Consider the following 26,018-nt stretch of genomic DNA (forward strand, 5'->3'; position numbering starts at 1 on the left):
CTGGGGTTAATGGTATATAACAGGTGGCCAAACCTTGTACAATAGGAGCTACATGTCACTTTTCAGAAATGTGCAACAGCCATATTCTCTATTGAAACAGTATTTTATATTATGTATAGTTAAAAATCTATAGTTTTTTACTATTCTATACTAAATATCACTATTAGTTACTTTGTGACTGGCTAGGTAAAGTAATTAGAAAACATTTGTTTAACTCCTTCCATTTTATATACAAGTATCCCTTGATTAATACAGTTACCGGTAATTAATCCCTCGATGCTACTGTGTATATCAAAATTGCGTTAATAAAATATAGAGGTATCTTGGAATTCAATCAAACAATCATCACCCACTAGATAAATTTTTGGTTAATAACAAATATTTTTATGTTAATAACTGAAAATAGCAAATTCACTATCACCTTATTTGTGAGAAAAACATATCTAGGTTAAGTAAAGACAGCTGTTAAAGCTGTGTTAATTAAAACTTTTGCCACGTATAAAAAAGGATTGCCATAATTAATTTTGCATCTTAATCAAATCCTGCATTAAGCAAAACTTTGTTAAACAAGGGATACCCATACTTAGCTTTCAGTTTCCTGTTCAAGGTTAAGTTATAAGTTTTGCTTACAACCTGTCTATATACCATACAGCATAATCAGCAAACTTACAACAATATTGCATATGTGTAAGTAGTAAGTTTATAAAAAGAAATTGTATAAGTATACAGGAGTTGCAGTAAGGGTCTAGAACAATGTTTCCCAAAGTGGTTCCTAAGGACCCCCAGGGGTCCTTGGAACAGCTGATGGGGTCTGTGGCAAATTAAAATTAATTTGGGAGTGTGTGGATATCAGGGGTCCACAAAAAGTTTAATAAAAGTAAAATGATCATGACCCATTTTCATTATTAAGAAAGTTAAAAATAAATAGTAACAAATAAATTGGTAGTCATTATTAAACTATATCATACCATAAAGAATAGATACATAAATAATAAATTTTATATTTTTGTAATGTAATTTATAACCCAATTAGAAATAAATTATACATTTTTTTGTTTTCACTATATTATACTCATTTTTCAAAAATGGGTAAGCTTTAGTAATTTTAATAAATATTACTTTAAATATCAAAATTTTTTATCTATATTTTATTTTTACATCACCATTCGCCATTCAAAACATATAAGTTAAATTTGTAATTTTGTTATGATGTAGTTGTCTAGAGTTATTTCACATGGTTAGGTTTTTGCTATGAGAAGGAGTCTGTGGGCAGTGGCATAGCGAGGAGGCAAGGGGGTGTATCATGCCCTGGGTGCCACTCACAGAGGGGCACCCAAATGGTCTCCAAGACAAACTATATGTGTTTCTGGAGGGGAGGGAGGCGCCAATAAAGTGTCGTGCCCCAGGCGCCAGTTATGTTTGCTATGCCACTGCGGGGGCGTAATAAGTTTGGGAACCATTGGTCTAGAAGAACTGCAGTTTTGCTGAAATATACTGGATTTAATTTGTAGGTAAATGAAGATTACTTTATTATGTATTAAATGTTTATATTTTAATGAAAAATTTATAATATTATCTATAAAAATATTGTTGTTTAAGTAATTGGCTTACAAATTATTGATTAGTAAACTATTTTGAATTGTTTGATTAATAAGTCAAATTATAGAAGAAATATGGCTACTATTTGATTCCAGTAGATTGTTTGGTCTTAATCAAAAATTGAGTTAATTGTTAATATTTCTTTTATATTTGTTTATAGAACAAATAGTTTTATCTTTTCTCAATATTGAAGATTTATAATAAAATAGAACAACATACAGGAATAATTTTAATGGTTTTAGACATTTCAAGACATTTTATAGTTAAATTATTTTATAATTAAAATATACTTTTTAATACATTCTTTTCAATAAGAAAGGACAAAAATATTTTATAGTTCATAAATATATTGGTTTACATTATTAGTAGCTCAGTATAGCTCTATAATAGTTTGTTTCATTTCTAAAATATGTTTTATTTTTATAGCCAGGAGATATATTTGTTGCTGTTTTGGATTATGATCCACCAAAAAGTGATACTGAGGGCATTCCACTCAAGGAAGGACAAGAAGTTGAATGTCTTGATACTTCAAAACCTCGAAGGTATGTTTATATGTCTATGTTATCTTCATTTTAGTATAAAATTCTCTGGATATGGATTAATATATTTCATATTCTTGACAGATTTACACTTCAAACTGAACACTCTTTTAGACTATTACTTTGTTAATAATTATTACATTTATAAAAATTAGATAATGTTACATAATATTTGAAAAGGTTAATGTGTACCTAGGTAGTCCAAGATGGCAGCTCATCTCCGATTTCAGCAATCAGAAGATGAAACAGTGGGGACGCACATTCTAACCTAACCTAACCTAACCTAACCTAACCTAACCTATTCTAATAATTTGGTTGCTAATAATTATGGTAATTTATTAGAATAGGTTAGGTTAGGTTAGAACATGCTTCCCCACTGTTCCCTGTCTTCTGGTTGCTGGAATCGGAGACGAGCCGTCATCTTGGACTACCTAGGTACACATTAACCTTAGGAAATGTTAAACCAAACATTGAACTATTTGTTAATATCAGTTTAAAAGGGAAATTGTAAAAGCTAAAGTTTAAGTTCTTATATTTAAAATATTAAAAATTTAACAGAAGTTCTAGCTTACTGTGCATAAAATTATTAAAAATTTAAGAATGAACTTCTCAGTATATACCATAATAGATTTATAAATATTTCAATTCAAAATTTTTAAATTTTATTTATTTTTCTACTTACATATAAATAGAAATTAAGTCAATAAGAAATAAGAATTAAAATAAAGCAGAAAAAAAATTGTGCTTCTAATGATAACTACAAAATAAAAATTCAATTGTTGTACCCTGATGTAAAGAAGAGGAAAAGTAGAAACGTAAAATTTTCTGGAAAAGAAACTGAAGTATAAATTTTTTCTTAAATAAGAAAGAATTTATACTTCAGTTTCTTTTTCAGAAAATAAATGTCCATTGAAAAATATTTATATAATATTTAAATACTGAATGTGTAGTTTATTTGGCAGTAATTTTTGTTCAGTTTAATTTTTTTGAGTCATTAGAAACACTTTCACTTTTATCAAATATAAGGTTTTAAATTTTAAAATGTATATTGATTAATGTATATTTGTATAAATATTTTTGTTTTATAACTTTTAACAATAAATAAATAGTTACACAGTTTACTTTCACCTTTATATAAAATGGAACAGAATTAAAAATAAAATGAATGTTAGTAAAATAAATGTGCAAAATTATTATTCATACTTATTATAATTATATCTCTAACTGCACTTACAGTAATACAATACAATACCCAAAAACCTTTAAAATGCAGTTTAATTTTCTTGATTACCAAACGTTTTCGGTCGGATTAACTTACCTTTGTCAGGGTCGAACAGAAATTTGCCAAATGAAAAATTCTTTGCCAAACGGAAATTCTAGAATGTTTTTAAAAAATTAAAATCTTCGCAGATTCGATTGCGCAAGTCTATTTGTTCTTTTATACTTGTAAAGCTGCCACTTTCCATGCCGATGCAATTTTATAAGATTCCTGAAAATTTATAGTTTGCCCTTTTTCACTGTACTTATGTACTTAGATTTTAATTTTTTAAAAACGTTCTAGAATTTCCATTTGGCAAATTTATTAACTGACGAAGATCAGTTAATCCGACCGAAAACGTTTGGTAGTCAAGAAAATTAAACTGCATTTTAAAGGTTTTTGGGTATTGTATTGTAATACTTATTATAAGTATGAATAGTGATTCTTATGATCTTAATAAACTGATATATTATGTCCACTAATTAAATATATTTGAATTACAGAGACATTGCAAGTTGTAGTTACTACATTTAACATTAAATAACAATATTGTACTGTACAGTACACAGTAATTTTTACAACTAATAGGTAGATATCATTCAAATTGATTACTAATTAGATCTAGTGGTATGTTGGAACTGGCTTGTGTGAGCTGGTTGTTATAATTTTTTAAAATTATTCATTCAATTGTTAAAATTGTTGATGAATGGATAGATGATGATGGATAAACAGTGTTTTACATATTAAGTCATGATTTCTATTTATGTTTTTGAAAACAATAAAAATATGATCTCTGTTTTTGTATTACAAAACAACCACACATTTAATATTTTTATATCTCTAGACAAAATGAAATTTAGGAAATTTTTATTAGTCTTTTTCCTCTTGAATGAAGAAAAAACTATCTAAAAATAAAATCCACTGTAAGTTTGCTGGCTGTTGATTTGTTGAACAACTTGATTTATTAGATGAATTCACGTGGCCCTATGAAGAATTAACTTAACCATGGATAGAAGGTGAAAGAAAATTAGATCAATTAAATAAAGTTTTGAAATTCAAAATAAATAAATGATTTCAGTGATTTTATGGATGATAATGTAGAGGAAAAAACAACATTAGTTCTTGAAGCAATAGAAAAAGCTAGAAAAATATGAATATGATAGCAAATAGTAGTGCAGTAGATGAAAGTGGTTTCTGTTTAATGAATGTAATAGGTACAAAAATAAGAACTGTTTAACATATATCTTAATTTTTGACAATCAGTTTACTAGGAAAATAATTAAAAGATTTGGACTCTATATCTTTGTAAAACCATGACTAAATACAAACCACAGATTGGCCACAAACTTAACCAAATTGCTGTTTGGAACTTATATATAATTTTTTTTTTAATATTAAACTCTGAAGTAAGATTAAAGTTGATTGTGAAATTTAAGTAAACTTTTATTTGTACTGTACATGAAAATATGTTAAATAAAATAATGTGTTGAATTCAAATATTTTAAAAGACAATAAAAAAATCCACTTTGATAAAAAAATTTCCACAAATGTGATGATCCCTTTCATAGGAAGTGTTTAAAGTTTTTTTTTCGTTAATATAAAAAGGATTCCAAAACATTTTTAACTTATAGGGTAAGTATGTGAAAAAATACTTTATTTTTCTTCTTCTTACTCCTTGTGCCTCCAAAGGTTAAAAATTTACCAGCACACCACTAATTAGATCTATAAATAAACCACAAAATTAGATTAAACTTTATTTTTTATGAAAAATCTGAAAATTGTTCTTATTTTCTATCTGATTAATTGATTTGAATATTTGAGACTTTTCTGATTGACAAAAGACCTTTATATGTAGTTTAGTTTCTATCTCTAAGTCTATAATTTTTATGAGTAAATATATCATGCATGCATGAGAGAGAGAGAGAGGAAAAAAATAATAAGTTTAAGACCCAGAATTGTTAATATCTGAGAAATATTCTAGTTAATTGAATTGTTAGAAGTAGACTAGATATGTTTAGTCTATTTTTATCATATTTATATATTCAGTATAATGAATATAAAAATATGACGACAAATGAAAAAAACCAAAACCAGACAGAAAATATGTTTGACTATTTGTGGACGTATGGTTTATGTATTAGGATTTATGGTTAATGTTACCTATGGTAGTGAACATGGCGGCTCGTCTCTGAAACAGTGGGGATGCACGTTCTAACCTAACCTAACCTATTCTAATAAATTACCCCTATTCTAATAATTTGGTTAGCAATAATTATGATAATTTATTAGAATAGGTTAGTTTAGGTTAGAACGTGCGTCCCCACTGTTTCACAGACAAGCCGCCATGTTCGCTACCATAGGTAACATTAACTGGATTTATATTCTGAGTATTATTTATTTATCAATAATATCAGTCAATTCAAGTAAAACATGAATTTATTAATCATCATCTAGGTATAAATATAATGTGATATGAATGTAAATAAATACTCCATTATATTTTTTGTTATTATGCTAATTTTTCAGAAGTTTTGTTTTGTTTTGTTTAGAGCAGCTTACAGAATTAACTTTAATTTTTTTTTTAAATCAGATTGTTAAATCAAATTGTTTATAAGAAAAAAGTTTTCTTATGAATAAAACATTTGTATTTCATTTTCATAAAATGATAATTTGTAATTCTAATGGTTTTTTTATATGTTAATTATTAAATGGTGGTTGCATTATAATTTACTAGAAATCAAAAAATAGATTCTTGTAACTACTGAATAGTAATATTGGCTCTTATATATAATGAACAGTTTTTTTTATGTCATTATCAAATACATTGTATAATCTTGAATAGAAGAATATTTCTTGTTGCTATTTAGTATTTGTATATTTCATTATTTTTATTATTTTGTATAAGTTCAATTATTAAATAGCGAATCATAATATTATTTACTGTATAAAATAGGTGGCAGGTGAAAACAAGACCATGTGAAGTTTCTCAAGAAGTAAAAGAAGGCTGGGTTCCATCAGCTTATTTAGAGAAAAAAGCAGATGCAGGTGGAAGTATTACTGATCCAAAATTACTAGAAGCAAAAACAAAACGCGAGTAAGGTTTTAAATTTTTATTAAAATTAATAATTTAGGCAATACTCATTATTTAAAATTCAATATTATTTTCATACTATTGAAAAATTTTATACACGTTTTATTAAAATTTTTGAATGTTACTACATTTATATGACAAAGATTTTGGTAAATGGCATATGAATGTGGAAGAAGGATGACTCATTACATTATGTAAATCATTTAGAAAGTATTTAATTCAGATAAAGATTTGTTTCACATTTGTGTTACATCCTTATCTTATGAGTTTTAGTGAGAGAGAGAGAGAGAGAGAGTGTGTGTGTGTGTATGTTTCCATAGAGTTAAGGTGCCTTCGTTACAGTATTTATTTGCAAAAAAATATAGTTAGTTTCTCTGAGTCCTTCCAATAAATGTAGTCTCCAACTTTTTGACACATTTCTGCACATGATTTAAAATGGTGCTTTCTTCACAGTTGTGGTTTCACAATTGGAAGTGTCCAAAGTTATCTTTGTTTCTTACATCTATTCATTTCAATTCATCGGTTTGGTCCTGGGATATGTCACCTGCAACTAGGTGACATACTGATGCTTTGAGTCATTTAAGACTCTTAGCAAAAACAGCTTCTGCTGTTTTAGCTTTCATTCCTTCTAAGTGCTAATATTTTGAACTTTTTGTTTAAGTTGAAATATAAGATATAATTTATAAAGAAAATGATTTTAATTAATTAGATAATTATTGAAGATACCAGATTTTCATATATATGATGAGGATTATAAAATTAACAAAATTGATAACTTTATTGTTGAATTGCTAAAAAAAAGTCGAATACACATTGCATTTCTGTTGTCTCTGATCATTGTCTTTCAGTAAGATCATGTGAATTTAGTTATGTTTAATTATTTGTTAAATCTTTACTTGTCTGCTCTGTTTAATATTTATTAGTTCTTGTCCTCTCAATATGTGGTTTATAGAAATACATAAAAAATTTACATTTTTTTGATGATTACAATATAATTTTTGCTTATTTTATGAAAATCAATGCTTAAATATTTGATAGGATTTAGATAGTTTTAAAATATTATCTTAGCCGTGTATACAAAATTTTACATAGTATGAAGTTATGGAAGAAATTGCAAACCTCAAAAACTTTTTATTTTTTAGCATGCCTTCAGTTTTAAACAAGTTTCATTTTAGAAAATTTCCATAAAATAAGGCTGCCAAAGTCTTGTATACTTGGTATGGTTGATGATTTTGTTAGGGAAATGGTTTTTCAAGAACTTTAGTATGATTTTGAAGTTTCTGTTTTAGTTTTTTTTATTTATTTGCTTCTATTTTATACAATCCAGACAAAAAAAATCTCGGACAGCATTTCATCTCAATTAATCTCTAGCTTATTCTTCAATAATATTAAACAGAAATGTTTTGTACACTTATAATTATTTTATATTAGTAAACTTTGATTATAACTAATGATATTTACGTATAAAAGTTTATAAAAAAGTTATGAGCAGTTGAAAAAAGCATGTGCAGCAAAAAGAAACTCGGATAGAGCTATTTCTAACAAAAAATACCTCAGACATAATATTAAATGACCTGTCCTAAATATGCAATTGTGCCGACATTGTGATATTTGCATTTTTTTCTGTATTAATATTATTGAGGTGTAATAACAATTTCATCTAGTAACACTGGAGTGCTTAACACAGAGACACAGTCTAAAAACCTTTCACAGTGTTGTATAGAGAACCAACGAATGTTTTCGTCCTCCACCGAGGCCTTCTTCAGGTTGAGAACTAAAAGTAAAAGTTATCCCCACACAACTGCCAGAACGGTGTAGCCCATAAAATAAATAACTTACATGTTGTGTTTCACCCCTCCTCCCGGCACCGTTTGAATTCCTCGAACAGGAATCTCCACGCATGTGCGACCAAGTCCCTGTCCTTACTGTTGATGCAGGTGCCTTTGACGCTGGCTTTATATATCTCCCATGCCTCTAGATGCCTTATGTGGTTGAAACGGAAGGCATGCCAAATTAACTTTGTGCTTGGGAAGTCCGCCCGAATTTCCGGGTCGGAAACGAACGTCGTAAGGGCCGTGGTGTGTCTGTTGTTTTTGAGGTCCGCTTGATGCCCCGTAACTGTTCGTTGGTTCTCTATACAACACTGTGAAAGGTTTTTAGACTGTGTCTCTGTGTTATTGAGGTGTATTTGTTTAATGAAAATGGCATGTAGTAAGGCTGTAAATGTTGATATGTGAAATAATTCTTACCTTCCATAGAGAGGTCAAATCATTAAGAGAAATTGCAAAATAATTAAAATTTGACAAATCCACAGTATAGGACATAGTTTCAAAATATCAGGAAACTGGTAATATTGATTCAGAAAGATCAACTGGAAGACCGGCTACTAAAAAAATATAATAAAGACTTCTCACAAGCACCTTTGTGAAATAGAAAAACTTGAGGTGCATTACTAAGTGAATTAGTGAATGAATAGAATAAAGTTACTGGGAATGAAGTAACAAAAGAAACTTGTTATATCCATTTATATGTTTAGTAATGCTATTACTTTTATTTAACAATTGTGCATGTGATCTGTTTACTTAGACAAAGGAAAAAAAAAACCACTTCTCATGAAAACACAAAATAAAAAACTGATTGAGTGGGCCAAAGAGCTTGATGCTGGACAAAAACACAGTGGAAACAGGTTGTTTTTAGTGATGAGATAAAGTTTGAAGTCTTTATTGGAGGAAATAGAAAAAAGTTATTAGAAAATGAGAGGAGGCATTCCATTGTGTCTGTCTAGAGTGCACTATAAAATTTTCAGTAGACATTATGGTGTGGGGTTGCATGTCAGCCAAAGGTGTGGGAAATTTGCATTTCATCAAGGATCTGTAAATGCAGCAAAATACCAACAAATCTGCTATCATCATTAGAAAAATTACAATATTGTTTTTTATTTTCCAGCAGGATGGTTGAAGTTGCCATATTGCTAAAACCATCAAGAGTTGGCTGGTCCAATATAATATTAACATATTAAATTGGCCATTGAGCAGTCCTGTAGAAGTTAACTATTTTTTTTCTATAGAAAATATGTGATGTAGAATTAAGAATTTATTGAGAAAAAGTCCTCAAGGAAGTGTCAATGGTTTAAAGCAAAAAATCAAGTAAATTTGGCATAAAAACACTTCAGATAAGTGCTAGGCTCTTATTGATACTGTTGATTATCCGATGGATCTAAGTCCACGGATGTAATAAGGATGTATGTTAAGGACTCAAGTAATGACCAATTACACGTGCACGAATTTGGCGAAACAACAGTAATTTATTCTAACAGTACAATAACCGCGAGATGCTTCCTAACCTCAAGTTTACACGATACACGACTTAAAACTAACGAAATTTACAATACTCTATATACATATATACATACACATTTTCCTTCTATACAATAATTGCATATATTAGCCTTCGACGAATCACGGTATTATGTTAAGTAAATGCAACACGATCTCGAGTTCCAAGCGTTCCTTTTCTTTACGTTAATTCACAAAACTAATAGTTCTTTCCGATACCTGAACGTAATTTACGTCACCAGAAGTACGTCCCTCGTTGATACTTCTCAATTACACTACGATGGAAACGGATTGTGCTTCCCGACTGAAAGTGGTCGCCCTTTCTAGACTCCTGTTCTCCCGGTCTAACTCCGACGTCCTTGCTGACCCTTCCTCGGCAACCTTCCTCGACGAATCCAAAAGCAGCCAAAAAGTGTCCTCAATCGTGAGAGTCCCTCAATTTATATTTCCCGCTCTCCGGAAGTCCGCTTCACTTATTGTCCCACTCTGGACCAATCAGAAAGCTTCTCACGTATCCTAAGGTGACATCATAAGAAAATTCCACGCGACACGGTACAAACCAAGAAAACCCGATACATACAAAAAGGAAACCGAGAAAATAATTAATAATAATAATAATAACAATAATACATAGTTTGCGTAGCACTACATATCTCCCCCCAAGCGACTCACTTCCCGTAGTGCAAACTACGGAAATCAATTTTGCGTTCACGTAGGTTATAAGGTTTCTTACGCACCTCAAGGTCAGTGCACTTCTGCACACCACTTGTGTCAACACCTTGCGTGTTAGTGACCACCCACGTCTCCTCACCAACCGATCATCCAGGACTTCATCATCATCCTCCAGTACAATTCCTCTATCCTCCCTCTTTTTTTCTTATTACAAATCGGATAGCCATAGCAAGGTTTTAGGCGATCGACATGGACAGTCTCCTGATCCTTCATATTGCAACCTCCCACACGATACGTAGTTGGTTTATCACCTGGTGATCCGAAAGGGTCCTTTATAATTATAAGAAAACTTATTCCCTTTAACACCTTTCTTTCTCACCCAAACCCTCTGCCCTTCCGAAAAACTTACTAATGTTCTCCCTTTGCTTCGATAATCCTTCCTTTCTTGTTGTAATTTCGCGCATGGATACTCGCATTTTCCCGTAATGCACGGAGTTTCGTGACCAGGAATGCCCTACGCTCATCGGTAGACATATCATCAGGCAGGTATTCGATATTAGGGGTACGGGGATCAACACCATACAAGAGGAAGGCAGGTGACTCATTATATGGCAGTGTGGTGCGAATTGTTATAGGCAAAACATGCAGAAGGTATCATTTCATCCCATTCGACTCTCCCATCGTCAGAGGATTTAGTTATCATTTCGACTAACGATCTGTTCACATCCGTTCGCACGTGCCATTCGCACAAGGTCGATAAGCGGTAGTAATGTTCCTCCTAATTCCTAACCACTTGCAACAGTCCGAGAATAAAGATGATAGAAAGTTGGTACCTCTATCGGAAATAATTACTTCTGGGGCACCGTACCTACAAACGATTTCATTAAATATTGTATTACTCACAGACCATGCAGTTTGGTCCTTCAAAGGGTGTGCTTCGACGAAACGAGTGAAAATATCTACTATTACAAGGATGAATCGGTTACCGCTGCTCGATGTGCGGATAGGTCCTACTATATCCACAGCAATCTTTTGGAAAGGTGCCTCAGCCGTCTCGTTTTCTTGGAAAGGAGCCTTTCCTTTGTGTACATTATGCCTCTGGCACCTTTCACACGTCTTAATGACACCTTCGACCTTCTCTCTCAAATTCCGAATATAATAGTGTTTCTCAATGTTAATTATAGTTTTTCGCACGCCCCAATGCCCCGACAGATTGTTTTCGTGAACAGCCTTAATCACTTCCCTAGCAAGATCCTCCCCTACGCATAATTGGCTAACATACTTGTCACGGGACTTCAAGAGGCTTCTTCTATACAGGCATTCGCTTATTACTACATACTGGTGCATATAGCTCCCAATATTTCTATTCCCGGGGCTTCTCAGTAAATCCCTTTTTATGGGGCCAAAAGTTTCATCGCGATCCTGTGATAAACCAATCTCGTATCTATTAGGGATTACAGCCCTTGTAGATTCAACATCGAAGTGATGAACCCCGTTAACGTTCCTCGAAAGGAAGTCCGCTACTTTATTGTCAACGCCTTTCACATGTTGGACTTCTATATGGTAGTCCATAATCTCCATTATCCAACGAGTCAGACGCTTGCTCCCATTTTGAATGTTGCTAAGGAACACAAGGGGTTTATGGTCAGAGAGTATTATCGTTTTTTGGCCTAGAATTAAAAATTTGAAGTGTCTTAAGGCTAAAACAATTGCTAGACATTCTTTCTCAATTGTGGAATAATTGATTTCTGCCCCTTGAAATCTCCTACTAAAATAGCCTATCGGAGCCAGTCCCTTTTCGTGCCGTTGTTCGAGCACCGCAGCTGCCGCGTTGTCAGATGCGTCAGTGTGCAAATAGAATGGTCTATCAAAATCCGGGTGAGCTAGAATTGGTGGGCTTGCTATTGCCTCTTTTAACTTTTCAAAACCTCTCTGACATTCTGGGCTCCATAAAAATCTCTTCCCTTTCTTGGTGAGTTCTGTTAATGGAGCAGCGATATCGGAAAACGACGGGATAAAATTCCGAAAAAAACCAACCACACCGAGAAAACTGCGGACCTCTTTTACACTACGAGGTGTTTCCACTTTCTTGATCGACTCAACATTGTTGGGATCAGGTCGCACACCCTCGCTATTAATAATATGTCCTAAATATCTCACCTCCTTTGCTAATATTTGGCATTTACTCGGATTTAATTTTAGGCCCTCATCCCTTAATGTACTAATTACTCGATCGACAAGCTCAAGATGATCCTCCAAACTTTGTGAAAATAATACAATATCATCTTGAAACACAAAGCAGCTATTTCCGACAAATTTTGCTAAGATCTTCGTCATAATGTATTGGAAAAACCTCCCACTATTCTTCCCACCCTGAGGCATCCTACAAAGTTGGTATTTTCCCCATGGTGTGGAGAACGCAAATATGTGTCTTACCTTGGGATCTAGAGGAATCTGGAAATACCCTGCTTTTAAGTCCAATACCGAGAAATATCTGTTCCCATTAAGTTGGGATAAGATGTCGTCTATTCGAGCCATCGGGAATATTTGGGGTTCTGTTATATCATTAATTTTTCGCAGGTCCAAAGTGATACGAATCTCACCAGAGCTTTTAGGAACAACATGTATAGGAGAGTTCCACTCCGATGAGCTCTCCTCACATATACCTGCTTTTATCAGCTCACTAACTTGCTTCTTAAGGCCAGGTAAGTAACTGTACGGAATTCGGTACTGTCTAACGTTGACCGGACGTTCCGACGTCAGGCTAACAGAGTGCATATGTCTGCTAGTGCCAGATAACTCGGCAATTTCGCTAGCAATAGCGTCCGGATACTTTCTCAAAATATTTATTATTTTCCTCTTAACCGGTTCATCTAGGTGATCCAATCTCCACACCTCTCTTTCTACCTCTGCCACCCCTACCTCACTATTTATATTAATACAAAATCTCCCTTCACGACCTTGCTTATCTGCCTTAACCACTGATTCGATCCCCACCAACAGCCCAGGGTGCTGGCAAATAATGTCCATCCCGATGATCATCTCGTAACCTGCCCTTTCAGGAAACCCAACACTTGGTGTTGTCGTGCATACCTTTTTCCCATCGTGGAAACAGCACTCGATTGCTACGGCCTCATCACTGTTTATGAGTGCTCCCGACATCCCACTAATACATGAATTGTTTGGGACCACCCAATTCCTATTTTCACGCCTGATATATTCAGTCAATTCATTCTTAATTACGGTCCTTTCTGCACCTGTATCTACTAGACCAGCAATTTCACGTCCTAGGATTACACCTCTTACAATCGGTAACCCCCGGTCTGACAAGTGGATCTTTCTGGTCAGTTCTAATTTAACTAACCGGTCATTCGCCTGACCTTTCAAATGACCTCTGACTAGTTTAAACCTCTTCTCTTGTTGCATTTTCTCGAAATATGGCCTATTTCACCACACGTGTAACAACGGCGCTCTTTTCCCCACCTCTCGCGGTTATTGTTCCCCTTCATGTGCTCGAGTAAAGATGCCATGGACTCGGTCAAACTCCTTATTTGAGTCTCCAACTCCTCTACACGCTTACCCAATTGTACTTCCCTTCTCTCCAACCCCCTTTCATGCTCAACATTTGCGCATACCTCACTTATCCCACCTCGTTTGTTGCAGGCCGATTCGATTTCCTCTTCTTCTTCGGCCTTTACTATCGCCTCATCCAAGGTGTCCGGCCGCCTCTGCATCACCTGCCTCCTAATCTCCGCTAGTAGTCCTTTTATAAAGCATTCCTTAACAGCATTGTCGCGAAGCGTCGCTAAATTAGAATTGCGCGTCACCGCTCGTGAAAACAACGACTTAATCCTAATCCCGTATTCGCAAACCCTCTCCCCTCTTCTCTGGGAGATCTTTAATACCTGATCAAACGGGTCCTGTTCTTTTTCTTTACGACCAAAGCACTTTATAAGAGCCCTCCTTATTTCATCATAGCTCATGACGCCCTGGTCCCTTAAATCGAAAAATAAAGACAAGGGCTCACCTTTTAGGCGGGCTTGAACTACGGTGACCTTCACAGTCTCATCCCAGCTTGCCAACGACGCGACGTTCTCGACGGTTTGGAAAAACCTACTCACATCTAAAATATCTCCGGGCAGGTTCGAAAAACATGGGATCATGCCCATAAATCCCGTTACAATAGGCACATTGCCCAATTCCCCTGCCCCTGAAGATCCGCTGGTAATTTGTTCATCCATAGTTTACCGAAACCTTTTGGTTTTACAATAATATAATTTACAATTCCAATGGCTATAATTACAGATATAAGCGGCAGTAGGATGAGGGGTTAATACAAGATGCACGTTTGGTCGGTCCTTTTACAACAAACAACCCGATCAATATCCTGTCGCGGACGCCAATGTTGATTATCCGATGGATCTAAGTCCACGGATGTAATAAGGATGTATGTTAAGGACTCAAGTAATGACCAATTACACGTGCACGAATTTGGCGAAACAACAGTAATTTATTCTAACAGTACAATAACCGCGAGATGCTTCCTAACCCTCAAGTTTACACGATACACGACTTAAAACTAACGAAATTTACAATACTCTATATACATATATACATACACATTTTCCTTCTATACAATAATTGCATATATTAGCCTTCGACGAATCACGGTATTATGTTAAGTAAATGCAACACGATCTCGAGTTCCAAGCGTTCCTTTTCTTTACGTTAATTCACAAAACTAATAGTTCTTTCCGATACCTGAACGTAATTTACGTCACCAGAAGTACGTCCCTCGTTGATACTTCTCAATTACACTACGATGGAAACGGATTGTGCTTCCCGACTGAAAGTGGTCGCCCTTTCTAGACTCCTGTTCTCCCGGTCTAACTCCGACGTCCTTGCTGACCCTTCCTCGGCAACCTTCCTCGACGAATCCAAAAGCAGCCAAAAAGTGTCCTCAATCGTGAGAGTCCCTCAATTTATATTTCCCGCTCTCCGGAAGTCCGCTTCACTTATTGTCCCACTCTGGACCAATCAGAAAGCTTCTCACGTATCCTAAGGTGACATCATAAGAAAATTCCACGCGACACGGTACAAACCAAGAAAACCCGATACATACAAAAAGGAAACCGAGAAAAAATAATTAATAATAATAATAATAACAATAATACATCACTTCAGATAAGTGCTAGGCTCTTATTGATACAATGAATAATCATATGAAGGCTGATATACAAGCAAAATATAAAATAACTAAACATTAATGCATTGTCTGAGATATATTTTTATCAGAAATGGCTCTATCTGGGCTTTTTTTTTGTTGCACTTGCTTTTTTCAACTGCTTGTAACTTTTTGTATTGTCAACATGGAAATTTTTTAATGTAAAAATCTTCAGTTATAAAGTTTACTAATATATAATAATTATAATATTAAATAATTATAAGTGTACAAAATTTTTCTTTGTTATTATTGAAGAATAAGCTAGAGATTGATTGAGATGACATGCAGTCTGAAGTTTTTTGTTGGGGTTGTACTTTTTTATTACTGCTATTATTAATTATTCTTAATTCTAATTTGCATAATTACTGCTAGAACTCCAACAACGATTTCTTTTTCACTTCTGAAAGCAACTCATCATTTTAGTAAAAACACTTTCCTAATAAATCTTATGTTAAAATACAAAAGTTAGTATACTTTTTTAATATCCAATCCAAAGATTCATTTTCTGGGTAGAACCTAGAATTACTTGACAATGTTGTGAATATTTTATTAAAATTGAATGCTGAATTGAGTAAAATAATGGATAGATTGGACAGTTTGGAATCATCTTATAGGGCTTTTGTGTCATCGTTATAGTTTTTGGAAGAAGAATTATCATCAATAAAGAAAAGACTAAATGAATTGAAGTCTAGACAAACTCTTTTGGATAAAGGTATGGGTGAATTAATTTCTTATTACATTGATAGGACTAATAATGTTGAAATAAGGAAGGATATAACAGTGTTTGGTTTAAAAATAGACAAAGATATTGATTATTGTTATGTGGTTTAAATATAAATTTAACTATGGCTTCCTGGTGCTCAGCTAGGTGGCTAGCAAGCATTCATGTTGTGGCTCAATATACCTTGTATTCACTCCCTTACAGGACATTGAGGCCACAAAACAAATACTTGCTAGTCGCCTAACCAAGCATTAGGAAGACATGGTGAAAGGAAAGCATACCATAGAGCTCGCAATAAATTTAAGGTTGGATGACTTTAGGCTGTGAAATTGGAAATTATCAAAAGTTAATTTTTTTATATTAGAATTAAGAAGGTTAAATTAAGGAATATAATTTTAAATTAAGTTTGGGATATATAATAAAAAAAAAGAGTTTAATATTAAATTCACTAAAATTACTGTTTTGTAGATTTGCTTTATCTTGCCTGTTCTTGTAAGAAACCATAAGAGATTTTGGAAGGAAAAAGAAGGATATTTGGCAATAAAACCATATTAATGGATGATATTCTAATAGTAAATACTGTAATAAAGTCTAATGAATATGTATAAGTCAGAATTCCTTATTAGAAATGTCTTTTTTATTGAATTGAAAGGTTTAAGAGCTAATTTGAATAAAGGGATTAGGCATAAAATTGCTAAATTAAAAACATGAAATAAACATGGCTTAGAAAACTGTTGATCATATATATGTAGCATTTTATATAATCAAAATTATTTGCTTTTTCTTAGGTTTGTACGAAACCTGATGGCAAGAAAATGAGATGTCAAAACTATTGGAAGATTCTCTGAAACTGAAGAACTGGTGATGGTTTTTCTTTTGAGAACAGACAAGCTACTTACTCAAAAACCTTTTAATGTAGTATATAAAGGTTTGCATTAAAAATTTTTTGAGTGAGTATTTTATAAAAGTGCAGTTTAGAAAAGAGTAAATATTAATTGAACAATTGAACTTGTTGTCCTTCATATGGTCTAGCTGTATTTGTTAACATTACTTTTGATTCAAAAGAAATTGTGATAAACAAAAATAATTTATATCTGTGATTTTGAAAAATATGTTGTTTTAATGTAATGATGAGCAATATGTTAATACTAGTTTATGTTTTTGTAGCTTTAGAAATACAGGGTGGGAAAGAAAGTCACTTAACATCCTTGTTACAGAATATAGAATGCACCCAAAGAATGTACAGTACATTTAGCATATCATGTAATGTGCATAACTTTATAACTGTTCAATAAAATCTTTCAACAGTGAATTTTGTGTGAAATTCTGATCCTAAATGATATGTTACATGCCCCCTTCCCCGTTTATAGTTGCATTTAATATGGCAGCCATACATATAACATACATCAATCTGTTTTCCCCTTGGTCTAATGTGTTCCTGACATGAGCAAATTAACTTTGGGAACATTTTGTAGCAGGGGTGGTAAGTGACTTTCTTTCCCACTCTAGATTCAGTATGTGAGAAGATTTCAACTTGTCTGGACTCCTGTATATCTAAATATGAAAGTATTAAAATTACAGGTGATTTTACTACTTGAATTGGAGACTCAAATGATGATAAAGTATATTGTATGGATTCTTATAAATTCTCACTGACCAATCTATTGAGTGTGAATTCCAGCAAGATTGTGGGCAATCAACATTTATCAATGCTGGTGCAGTTACTGAAAGGAGTCTTGTATTTAGAAATCTTGAAAAAACAAAGCTAAAATACAACAGGAGAAAATTACTACAGTTTGCTTTAGATAAAAGTTTACTGATCTTGAATTTAGAGAAAAAAGTAATTTTTCTGGGCTAATTTATTTTTATGGCAAAATTGTGTAAATCAGTAGTGAATTATTGTTTAATAATAATGGAAAATTTAGTGGAAGAATTTTTTGATCAATTACACCATCTGATCTTTTCCCATTGAGTCTTCATTTTTAAGATGAAGTTAGATCAAGAATTCTTAAATATTGGCTGACAAAGATGAAAAGATTTGTGTATTGTTGATTGAATTCAATTTTATAATCTAAAGCAAATGATTTATTTAGTCATGACAGCAGGATTTTGAATTATAATGATTCTTGTAAAAGCTAATTACAATATATTTTAAATTGAGACTTAAATTTTATATAAGATAAAAAATATTTGATAAATTAAAAGAGATACAGCTATGTTCTAGAATAAATTGAATAGATATTGATATACTGTGCTTACAAATATGATTCCTGTTTTCATGTGATTTAATTTTTCTCTCTATATATAATAATTCTTATAAAAATCACTTTGAGATGAGAATGAAAAGAGGTACAATGGACAGAATTAAGATATTTTGGATGATGTAGTAAGATATACTAAAAAATGTTAGTATATGCTGTCTGGTGTTGATAAAATTTCACTGATTTTTGTTAAAAATACTGAAGCTGGCTTGTTGTTGTGTTCATTTAAGAAAATTGTATGGAAGAAACATATTTTGAAAGATTGGAATAAAATAAAAATAAAATGATATATATGTTATGGACCAAGTGATTAATATGGGCATTATGAATAATGATAAATAAAATTGGGTATTGTAATTGTAGCCGAGTAATAAATAACAGAATCCGGAGAATTGCTCGGCATTGATAAAAATTTAATGGTTTCAAAAATTATTCCAAATTCTGAATATACAAATATTCATGCTTACAAACTACGATATACAAGTTAACTGGGACCGGTTGTTACAATACAACTGACGGGTTCCCAAGTACTGACAAACAAAGAGCTTACTATAGCTTAGGTTTAACTTAACTAAATTATAGTAATATTGGACCCAAAATTTAGAGTAAGATATAAGAGTCATAGAATTATACATAAATTGTAGAGAATGAAAAGTTCAAAGGAGTGACTGGCAATAATTAAAAAAAAAACCTTGGATCCGTTCCTTAATAATTGTCTTCTTTACGTACTTGTCCTCATGTATCCTCCATCCTGCTTTCCTCTCTTCCTGAAAGTGTCTTGTTTTTTCCCATTCAACTCTCCCTCCCTCCTCTGCCAGTAACCCTCGACAGATCGGATGTCACCCCCTTTTGTTTTCTAACAGATCAGACCACATGGGTCAACTAACTACAGTGTGGTTAGGGAAACAGAAGCTGGAAGTACAGTTTTGGTATAAGGAAAATAAAGAAAAGAAAAATAAATAACAAGGCTTAATAAAGCCACATAATAAATTTCAGGTGTTTTAACATAATTTATCAAATTGACTGGTCATTATGAATACTGCTATCATCTAGTCGGGCAAAGTGATAATAATAAGTTGAGGAGTGATCATCCAACATACGCTAGCCAATCAGCACTCGCATCTGAGTTGTGTGTGTGTATTGCACTTAGTACCAAATTTTAAATTTATGTGACCAGTTGTTAATCTTGTGCGACATATTAATTTTACTGGAGGCCAAGGCTATAGTCAATGCTACTGCAAATCTAATAGATGCAAATGCTACAAAGAAAAAATTATGTAATTCCAAATGTCATCAAAATCTTAATTGCTCGAATAAATAAACTAAAAAATATTTAATTTTTTATATAATTTATACCAAAAATGAAATTTCAGAAGTTTCCTGTAAGTTGATTTTTTGTTAATATTAGTTTAATTGGTAAAATTTTACCTATGTGCACCGTCATGACAGCGGTTGTAACTGTTCATGCTCCTGATGACTCCTCCTGGAGGGGAGCCACCAGCAGACCACAATTGTTTAACGTCACAAGTTATTGATTCATGGTAGTTCTTGAACACACATATCAATAACTAGTGATGTTAAACAATCGGCGGCTCCCCTCCAGGAGGAGTCTGTCGGGAACATGAACAGTCGCAACTGCTGCCATGATGGTGCACATAGGTAAAATTTTTCCATTTAATTAATATTAATAGTACTTAGTTTTAAAAGATTACAGGTTCTTTTTAAAATACTTTGAAATAATTCACAAAACATAAATATTTCTAAATGAAATAATTAGAGTTTTTAAAATCAAATTAAAATGTCGCACAAGATTAACTATTGGTCGCATAAATTTAAAATTTGGTACTAAACACAGTATGTGCACTCAGATGCAATTGCTGATTGGCTAGTGTATGTTGTATGATCACTCCTCAATGTATTATTATCATTTTGCCCAACTAGATGATAGCAGTATTCATAATGACTGGTCAATTTGATAAATTAATCAATATTTATCAAACTGTGCACCCATTTTAGTCATTATGAATAATGCCCTATGCCCTATTAATCACTTGGTCCATAACATATATATATATATATATATATATTGAATTAACTATTGTTCAAATCCTTAAATATATATCAACTTTCCAAAGCCTTATGTATTCGTACTAAGCCAAATGATTGCCATAATTAATCGGGCTATTAATATGTTATAATTATAGCATATAATTACATACATAATATGCTATAATCATATTATAGCATATTAATATCCTGATTAACTATGGCAATTGTTTGGCTTAGTATCAAATCCTTAAAGTCCAGCAGATTTTTAATTTAAACTAGTTTTTTGTTATTTTTAGTAATCATCTTCAGGTTAAATTTCAGAATGTTGTTTGATTGGTGTTCTGGTGGCATATCTTAATGAAATTTGTTTGCAGATTTTTAAATTGAATCTGAATCTATTATAAAGAGATCTCCTACAAGATTATTTATTCTTTAGGTACTCGTCCTCACATATCCAAAGTCCAATGTTGTTTGTGATACTTACTAATGATACTAATATCTTTTAAGATTATGTTGATGATGTTTTTTGTACGCAAGGATTTATATATAAAGAAAAAAGTCTTGACAGCATTATTCAGTAAACAGGTTCTTCCTTGGATTTATTAGAAAATACTAGTTATTTGTTGTGTACCTATAGCAAATTTATTGCTTTTTTCAGGAGATGAGAGAAGGAAAATAGGATTAAATCTGCTGCCTTTCACATTTTTGATGTAGATTTTTTTTTTTAATTCAAGAGTTCTATTTTTACTGATTTGAAAAATGTTAATTTTTTAGTTAAAAGATCAATTGTTAGCAGAAAGTGAAGAAATTTAAGTTTTTTTGGAAACATTTTTTATATATAAAAATTAGTCAAATGTTTACTATATCTTTTGTAAATTGAAAGATTATGGTTTTTATTATTTATTATTTTATTGTAAACTCAGAGGATTTGCAATTTATGATAAAAATATTATCAGCTTGAAAATGCTATTTTGTAATGAACTTCCATGGAGTTCTATGAGATACAATTATTATGTATTAGCTAATGTTTGTAATTTATATTTATTCCCATCTTGGGTTTATGTAACTTATAAGAATTAATAAATGAAAATAGAAGAAAATTGTTATGAGATCAATGAATTATAATTTCATATTATTAGAACATTTTTGTAAAGAACACTCACTGAAAAGAAAAGTCAAAATATGCAGAATCTTGTACATTTGAATAGCAAAAGTATTTTTTTGCATTTTAAAAAGTATTTCATCTATTTTGAAATAATATTTCAAGAAAGATGGAGTACTGTGTTATGTTAGAAGAATAGTATTTTGAAAATCAGTAAATAAGAATTTTGCTCAAACAGTTTTGTATTTTCCAACACTTAAAACTTGGGATAGTTTCATTAAAACTTAAAATTAAAAATAGTTTTTAGTTTCTTACTTTTTGGAACATAAAATTGAAATGATAAATCAGATATCTAATTTTAATTATGAAAAAATAGTTTATGGAAAATAAAGGTTGACATACTGGTATAGAAAATTATTTTGAGTCACACTTAACAACTGTGCATTTAGTTGTTGTTATTAGTATTATTAAACCAGTTTTTTTTTTCCTCATAAGTGTGATAGAAAAATATACAAATTTCTATATTATGTTATATATATATATATATCTAACTCATGTAAATTGCATAGTGGCATTGGGTTCTCAAATTATGCATGTATGAAATATAGTTTTTAAAAACGTGATAAAAAATCAATACATATTTATGATTCAAAATTACGCATACAATGTAGTTACGATCTTTGCCTGTTAATGGTAACATTTACATACATATCATTTGAGAAATATTAACCTTTAGGAAATCTATTACAATCAACATCATGAAGAATAATAGAATTTTTCAACTATTCTATATTCTATTCTTAGTGTCTCAACTTTAGAGAAGATTCATATGTACTGTACATTAATGAATCAACACAAAACTTTCCTTAACCAGCATATGTTTGTAATTAACAGCATGCTCTTTTCAAACAAACTGTTACAACTGAACTAAGTCTCAATTGTCTAGAGATTTTTTTTTCATTTGTTTGAATTGCCTTGAATTTTATTTCCATCTAATAAATTGTGTTTATATGAATATTTCATTTTATACACATTACATTTTATGTGGTATTATTAAAGTATTTATTAATGTGGATAAATTTTATCATTCCAGTTTTGGAATGTTAGTAGGTTTAAATTCATGCGTGCAGAATAAAATTATGGTTTTTACCATTAGTTCAAATGGAAAAATGTTGATATGCAAAATTTAAAATACAGCAACTTAGACTGCAATCCTGCATAATTTGAGAAATGTCTATATACATGTAATAATTATTCTAAATTATTTATATTATCACAGTTAGATAATATGAACAATTCCAAGATCTTTAAAAATATAACAATAAAAAAAGCCTGTTTTATTGGAGTTCACTTTAATAACAGATTTTCCTAAAGCACTTTTGGGCAACCAAACCCATTGTCAGAAGTCATAAGTGAATTCCAGGATTCACGTATGACTCCTGACAATGGGTTTTGTTGCCCAAAAGTGCTTTAGGAAAAGCTGTGAACTCCAATAAAACAGATTTTTGACAATTGTCATAATATAACAATAACAAAATCTATGGCATTTAAAAACTTTTAAAAGTCAAAAGTAATTTGTCTGAATGCAAAGGTATTAATAATTCTCAGAATAATGAAAGATTAGTATTTGCAAACTCTTATCAGGAAAATTAATTTCACCTATATTTTCAATGTTTTCATAATTTTGTTTGGATATTTTTCAAATTTAATGTTTTTCAATTTTTCTTTAAGATTTTTTTATGATGATATAATGAATAAACATAAATTATAAAAGCGTTATGCAAATGATAATTATATTTTAATGAATTTTAATAATTTTATAGAGCCATAGTGAAACAATTAGTAGAAACCGAAGAAGATTTTGCACGGGATATGCAATTTGTTGTAAATAACTATGTTAAAGAAATGGAAGGAACAAATATGCCTAAGGAATTAAGAGATCAAAAAGATGTAGTATTCAGTAATTTTAAAGAAATTAGTGAATTTCATAACAAGTAAGTATATAGATTATTAATAATTGTTCATAATTTGCATTAAATGTATAGTATATTATTATTATCGTTGTTAGTTTTTTAAATATTTATTACAAAATACATAATTTTACAAATAATTTATGTATGCAAATTTAAGATTTTGAAATTAAGTTGTAAATTGGCACAGATAAACTGAATATTTTTTTTTATAAATCAAAAAAAAATATGTATTATTTTGATTGACATCAGTTTACATTTTTAATTACAAAGAAAATTGAATAAGTCTTATTTGTTAAGAAAGTTGAAAATCTGGTGTATCAAAAATTCAAATTTGATCATCTACAAATAGATATTAATTCCTTCAATGGCAAATCGTTTGTTGATGATGTTTTGACCTTGCATTGTTGATGTTATAACATTCATTTAGAATTTGTAATTTTTTTAATTTTGAAATTATGATTAGTGTATTTTTTTGTTTAAATATGATGATTCTGTAAATTATATTTTGAATTTTAAAAGTATTCCTACATTTCTTGTGAAATACTGGCTTGAACTTAGAACACCTAAAGTTGAATTACAGTGTATTTGGAGTTTAGTGTTTAAAATGTCAATTTACAAGTATATTTGAAATTCAGCCCCAATTAATCCAGATTTTCAATGTTTACCTGTAATTGATAAATCTAGCAGAAAGAATGCATATTGAGACTTATCTCATTTCATTATAAAATGCAATGGTATTGTGAAATTATAGATTGAATGTTTGACTACATTTGCAATTTAGTGCAATGATACTTGATAAGTTTCAGTACATTCATGAGATATATATTTTAATTCAGTAAACAAATATTCAAAGAGATATTTCAATTTTTTCTGTTATAGTGTTCTAATAAAAGGTGTCCAGTATTATGCAGCTGAACCAGCCAACTTGGGTAAAACATTTCTGAGATTGGTAAGTTTAAATTTTATATTGGATTTATTTTAAATTTATGTGGATGATTAAATAAAAAGAATCTTAAAAATGAATAGTAAAAAGAATGACACAATATCAACAAAGATGAATTTATTTTTTGAGTTATTACAAAAATATTTTCAATTGTAAGTTGAATTTATGAAAATGATGCAAATATATTTTAAAAACTGATTGTTAGAAAAGATATCAAAAACAAAGTTTAAATGTAAAGTTTAAAAGTAAAGCAAAATTATCATTGCTTTAATGATAATTTTGTTAAAACATTTATTACAATATGTCATCTATATGACATTTACAATGAACATATAAAATTATTTTGCTTTTTGTTAAAGATTCAAAAAGTCATAATCATTGAATTTTAAATTCTGCAAATAACTTCAATGACAATAGTTTTTTCCTAATTCATTCTCTTTTGAATATTGTATGAATGTAGTCATGTCTACAAATAAAGAGTTCATTCTCATACAAATATAGACACTCAGCCAATGAACATTCATTATTATACCTAGAGATGCTAAAAAATGTTAAAACCTTTTCTTTAGTGAATATAAATGATTGCTGAATTATTTTTATTTTAAATTTTTTGATTATGGATTGATTATGGAACATTTACAAATAAGTTTGCTAGTCAATATGCCATTCAGTAAAGCAGAAACTGCTGCAATTTTCATCAGTAATGCAGTTTCTGCATTACTGATGAAAATTGTTGAGTATTATGCTAAGAACTAACTTTTACTATGTTAATCTGAAAAAGTATATAAAATTTTAAATCACAGGAAATTTATATTTCTGTAGGAAAGAGATTTTGACAAACATGTTACCTATTGTCGTGATGAACCTTTAGCCCAAGAAGCTCTTGCATCAGGACCATTGAAGGAATATTTTGATGTGAGATGCAGAAAATTTAGATGATTTTATTATTTTATTTTATTCTATGTAAGATTGATTAAAACAAATTTTTTTTAACTTTTAATATAGAATTTCAGCAAGAAAATAAAAGATGACAAAAGTCTTTCTGATCATTTGAAACTTCCAATTCAGAGAATTAATGACTATCAGCTGTTATTAAAGGTACTGTACAGTACATAATGCATATATATTTGTATTTTTAATTTTTTAAAATTAACTTATCATTATTATTAAGAAATTTTATTTATTTTTAAATATAAATATTGGGAATTAAACAAAATGTAGAAATACAATATTTAATATAATTATTTTAAA

The 26,018-nt window shown here is 30.9% G+C and overlaps 1 protein-coding gene and 1 long non-coding RNA gene across 4 annotated transcripts in view; both read left to right on the top strand.

The window, feature by feature from the left end:
• Window positions 1-26,018, top strand: part of LOC136969616 (muscle M-line assembly protein unc-89-like) — a 96,392-nt gene that overhangs the window by 25,125 nt on the left and 45,249 nt on the right. For all 3 annotated transcript variants that reach the window (XM_067263861.1, XM_067263871.1, XM_067263879.1), the window contains exons 4-9: window positions 2,026-2,141; window positions 6,350-6,490; window positions 23,675-23,845; window positions 24,704-24,773; window positions 25,590-25,682; window positions 25,773-25,865. In XM_067263861.1, coding sequence (XP_067119962.1) covers window positions 2,026-2,141; window positions 6,350-6,490; window positions 23,675-23,845; window positions 24,704-24,773; window positions 25,590-25,682; window positions 25,773-25,865 — 684 coding nt within the window. The remainder of the gene's footprint in view (window positions 1-2,025; window positions 2,142-6,349; window positions 6,491-23,674; window positions 23,846-24,703; window positions 24,774-25,589; window positions 25,683-25,772; window positions 25,866-26,018) is intronic.
• LOC136969673 (uncharacterized) lies at window positions 15,991-18,038 on the top strand. The gene is made up of 2 exons (XR_010879852.1): window positions 15,991-16,430; window positions 17,228-18,038. It is a non-coding gene; the product is annotated as an uncharacterized lncRNA (long non-coding RNA).

Source organism: Centruroides vittatus, unplaced genomic scaffold (genome assembly GCF_030686945.1).
Source record: "Centruroides vittatus isolate TY-2023 unplaced genomic scaffold, ASM3068694v2 contig_1035, whole genome shotgun sequence".
Lineage (NCBI taxonomy): Eukaryota > Metazoa > Arthropoda > Arachnida > Scorpiones > Buthidae > Centruroides > Centruroides vittatus.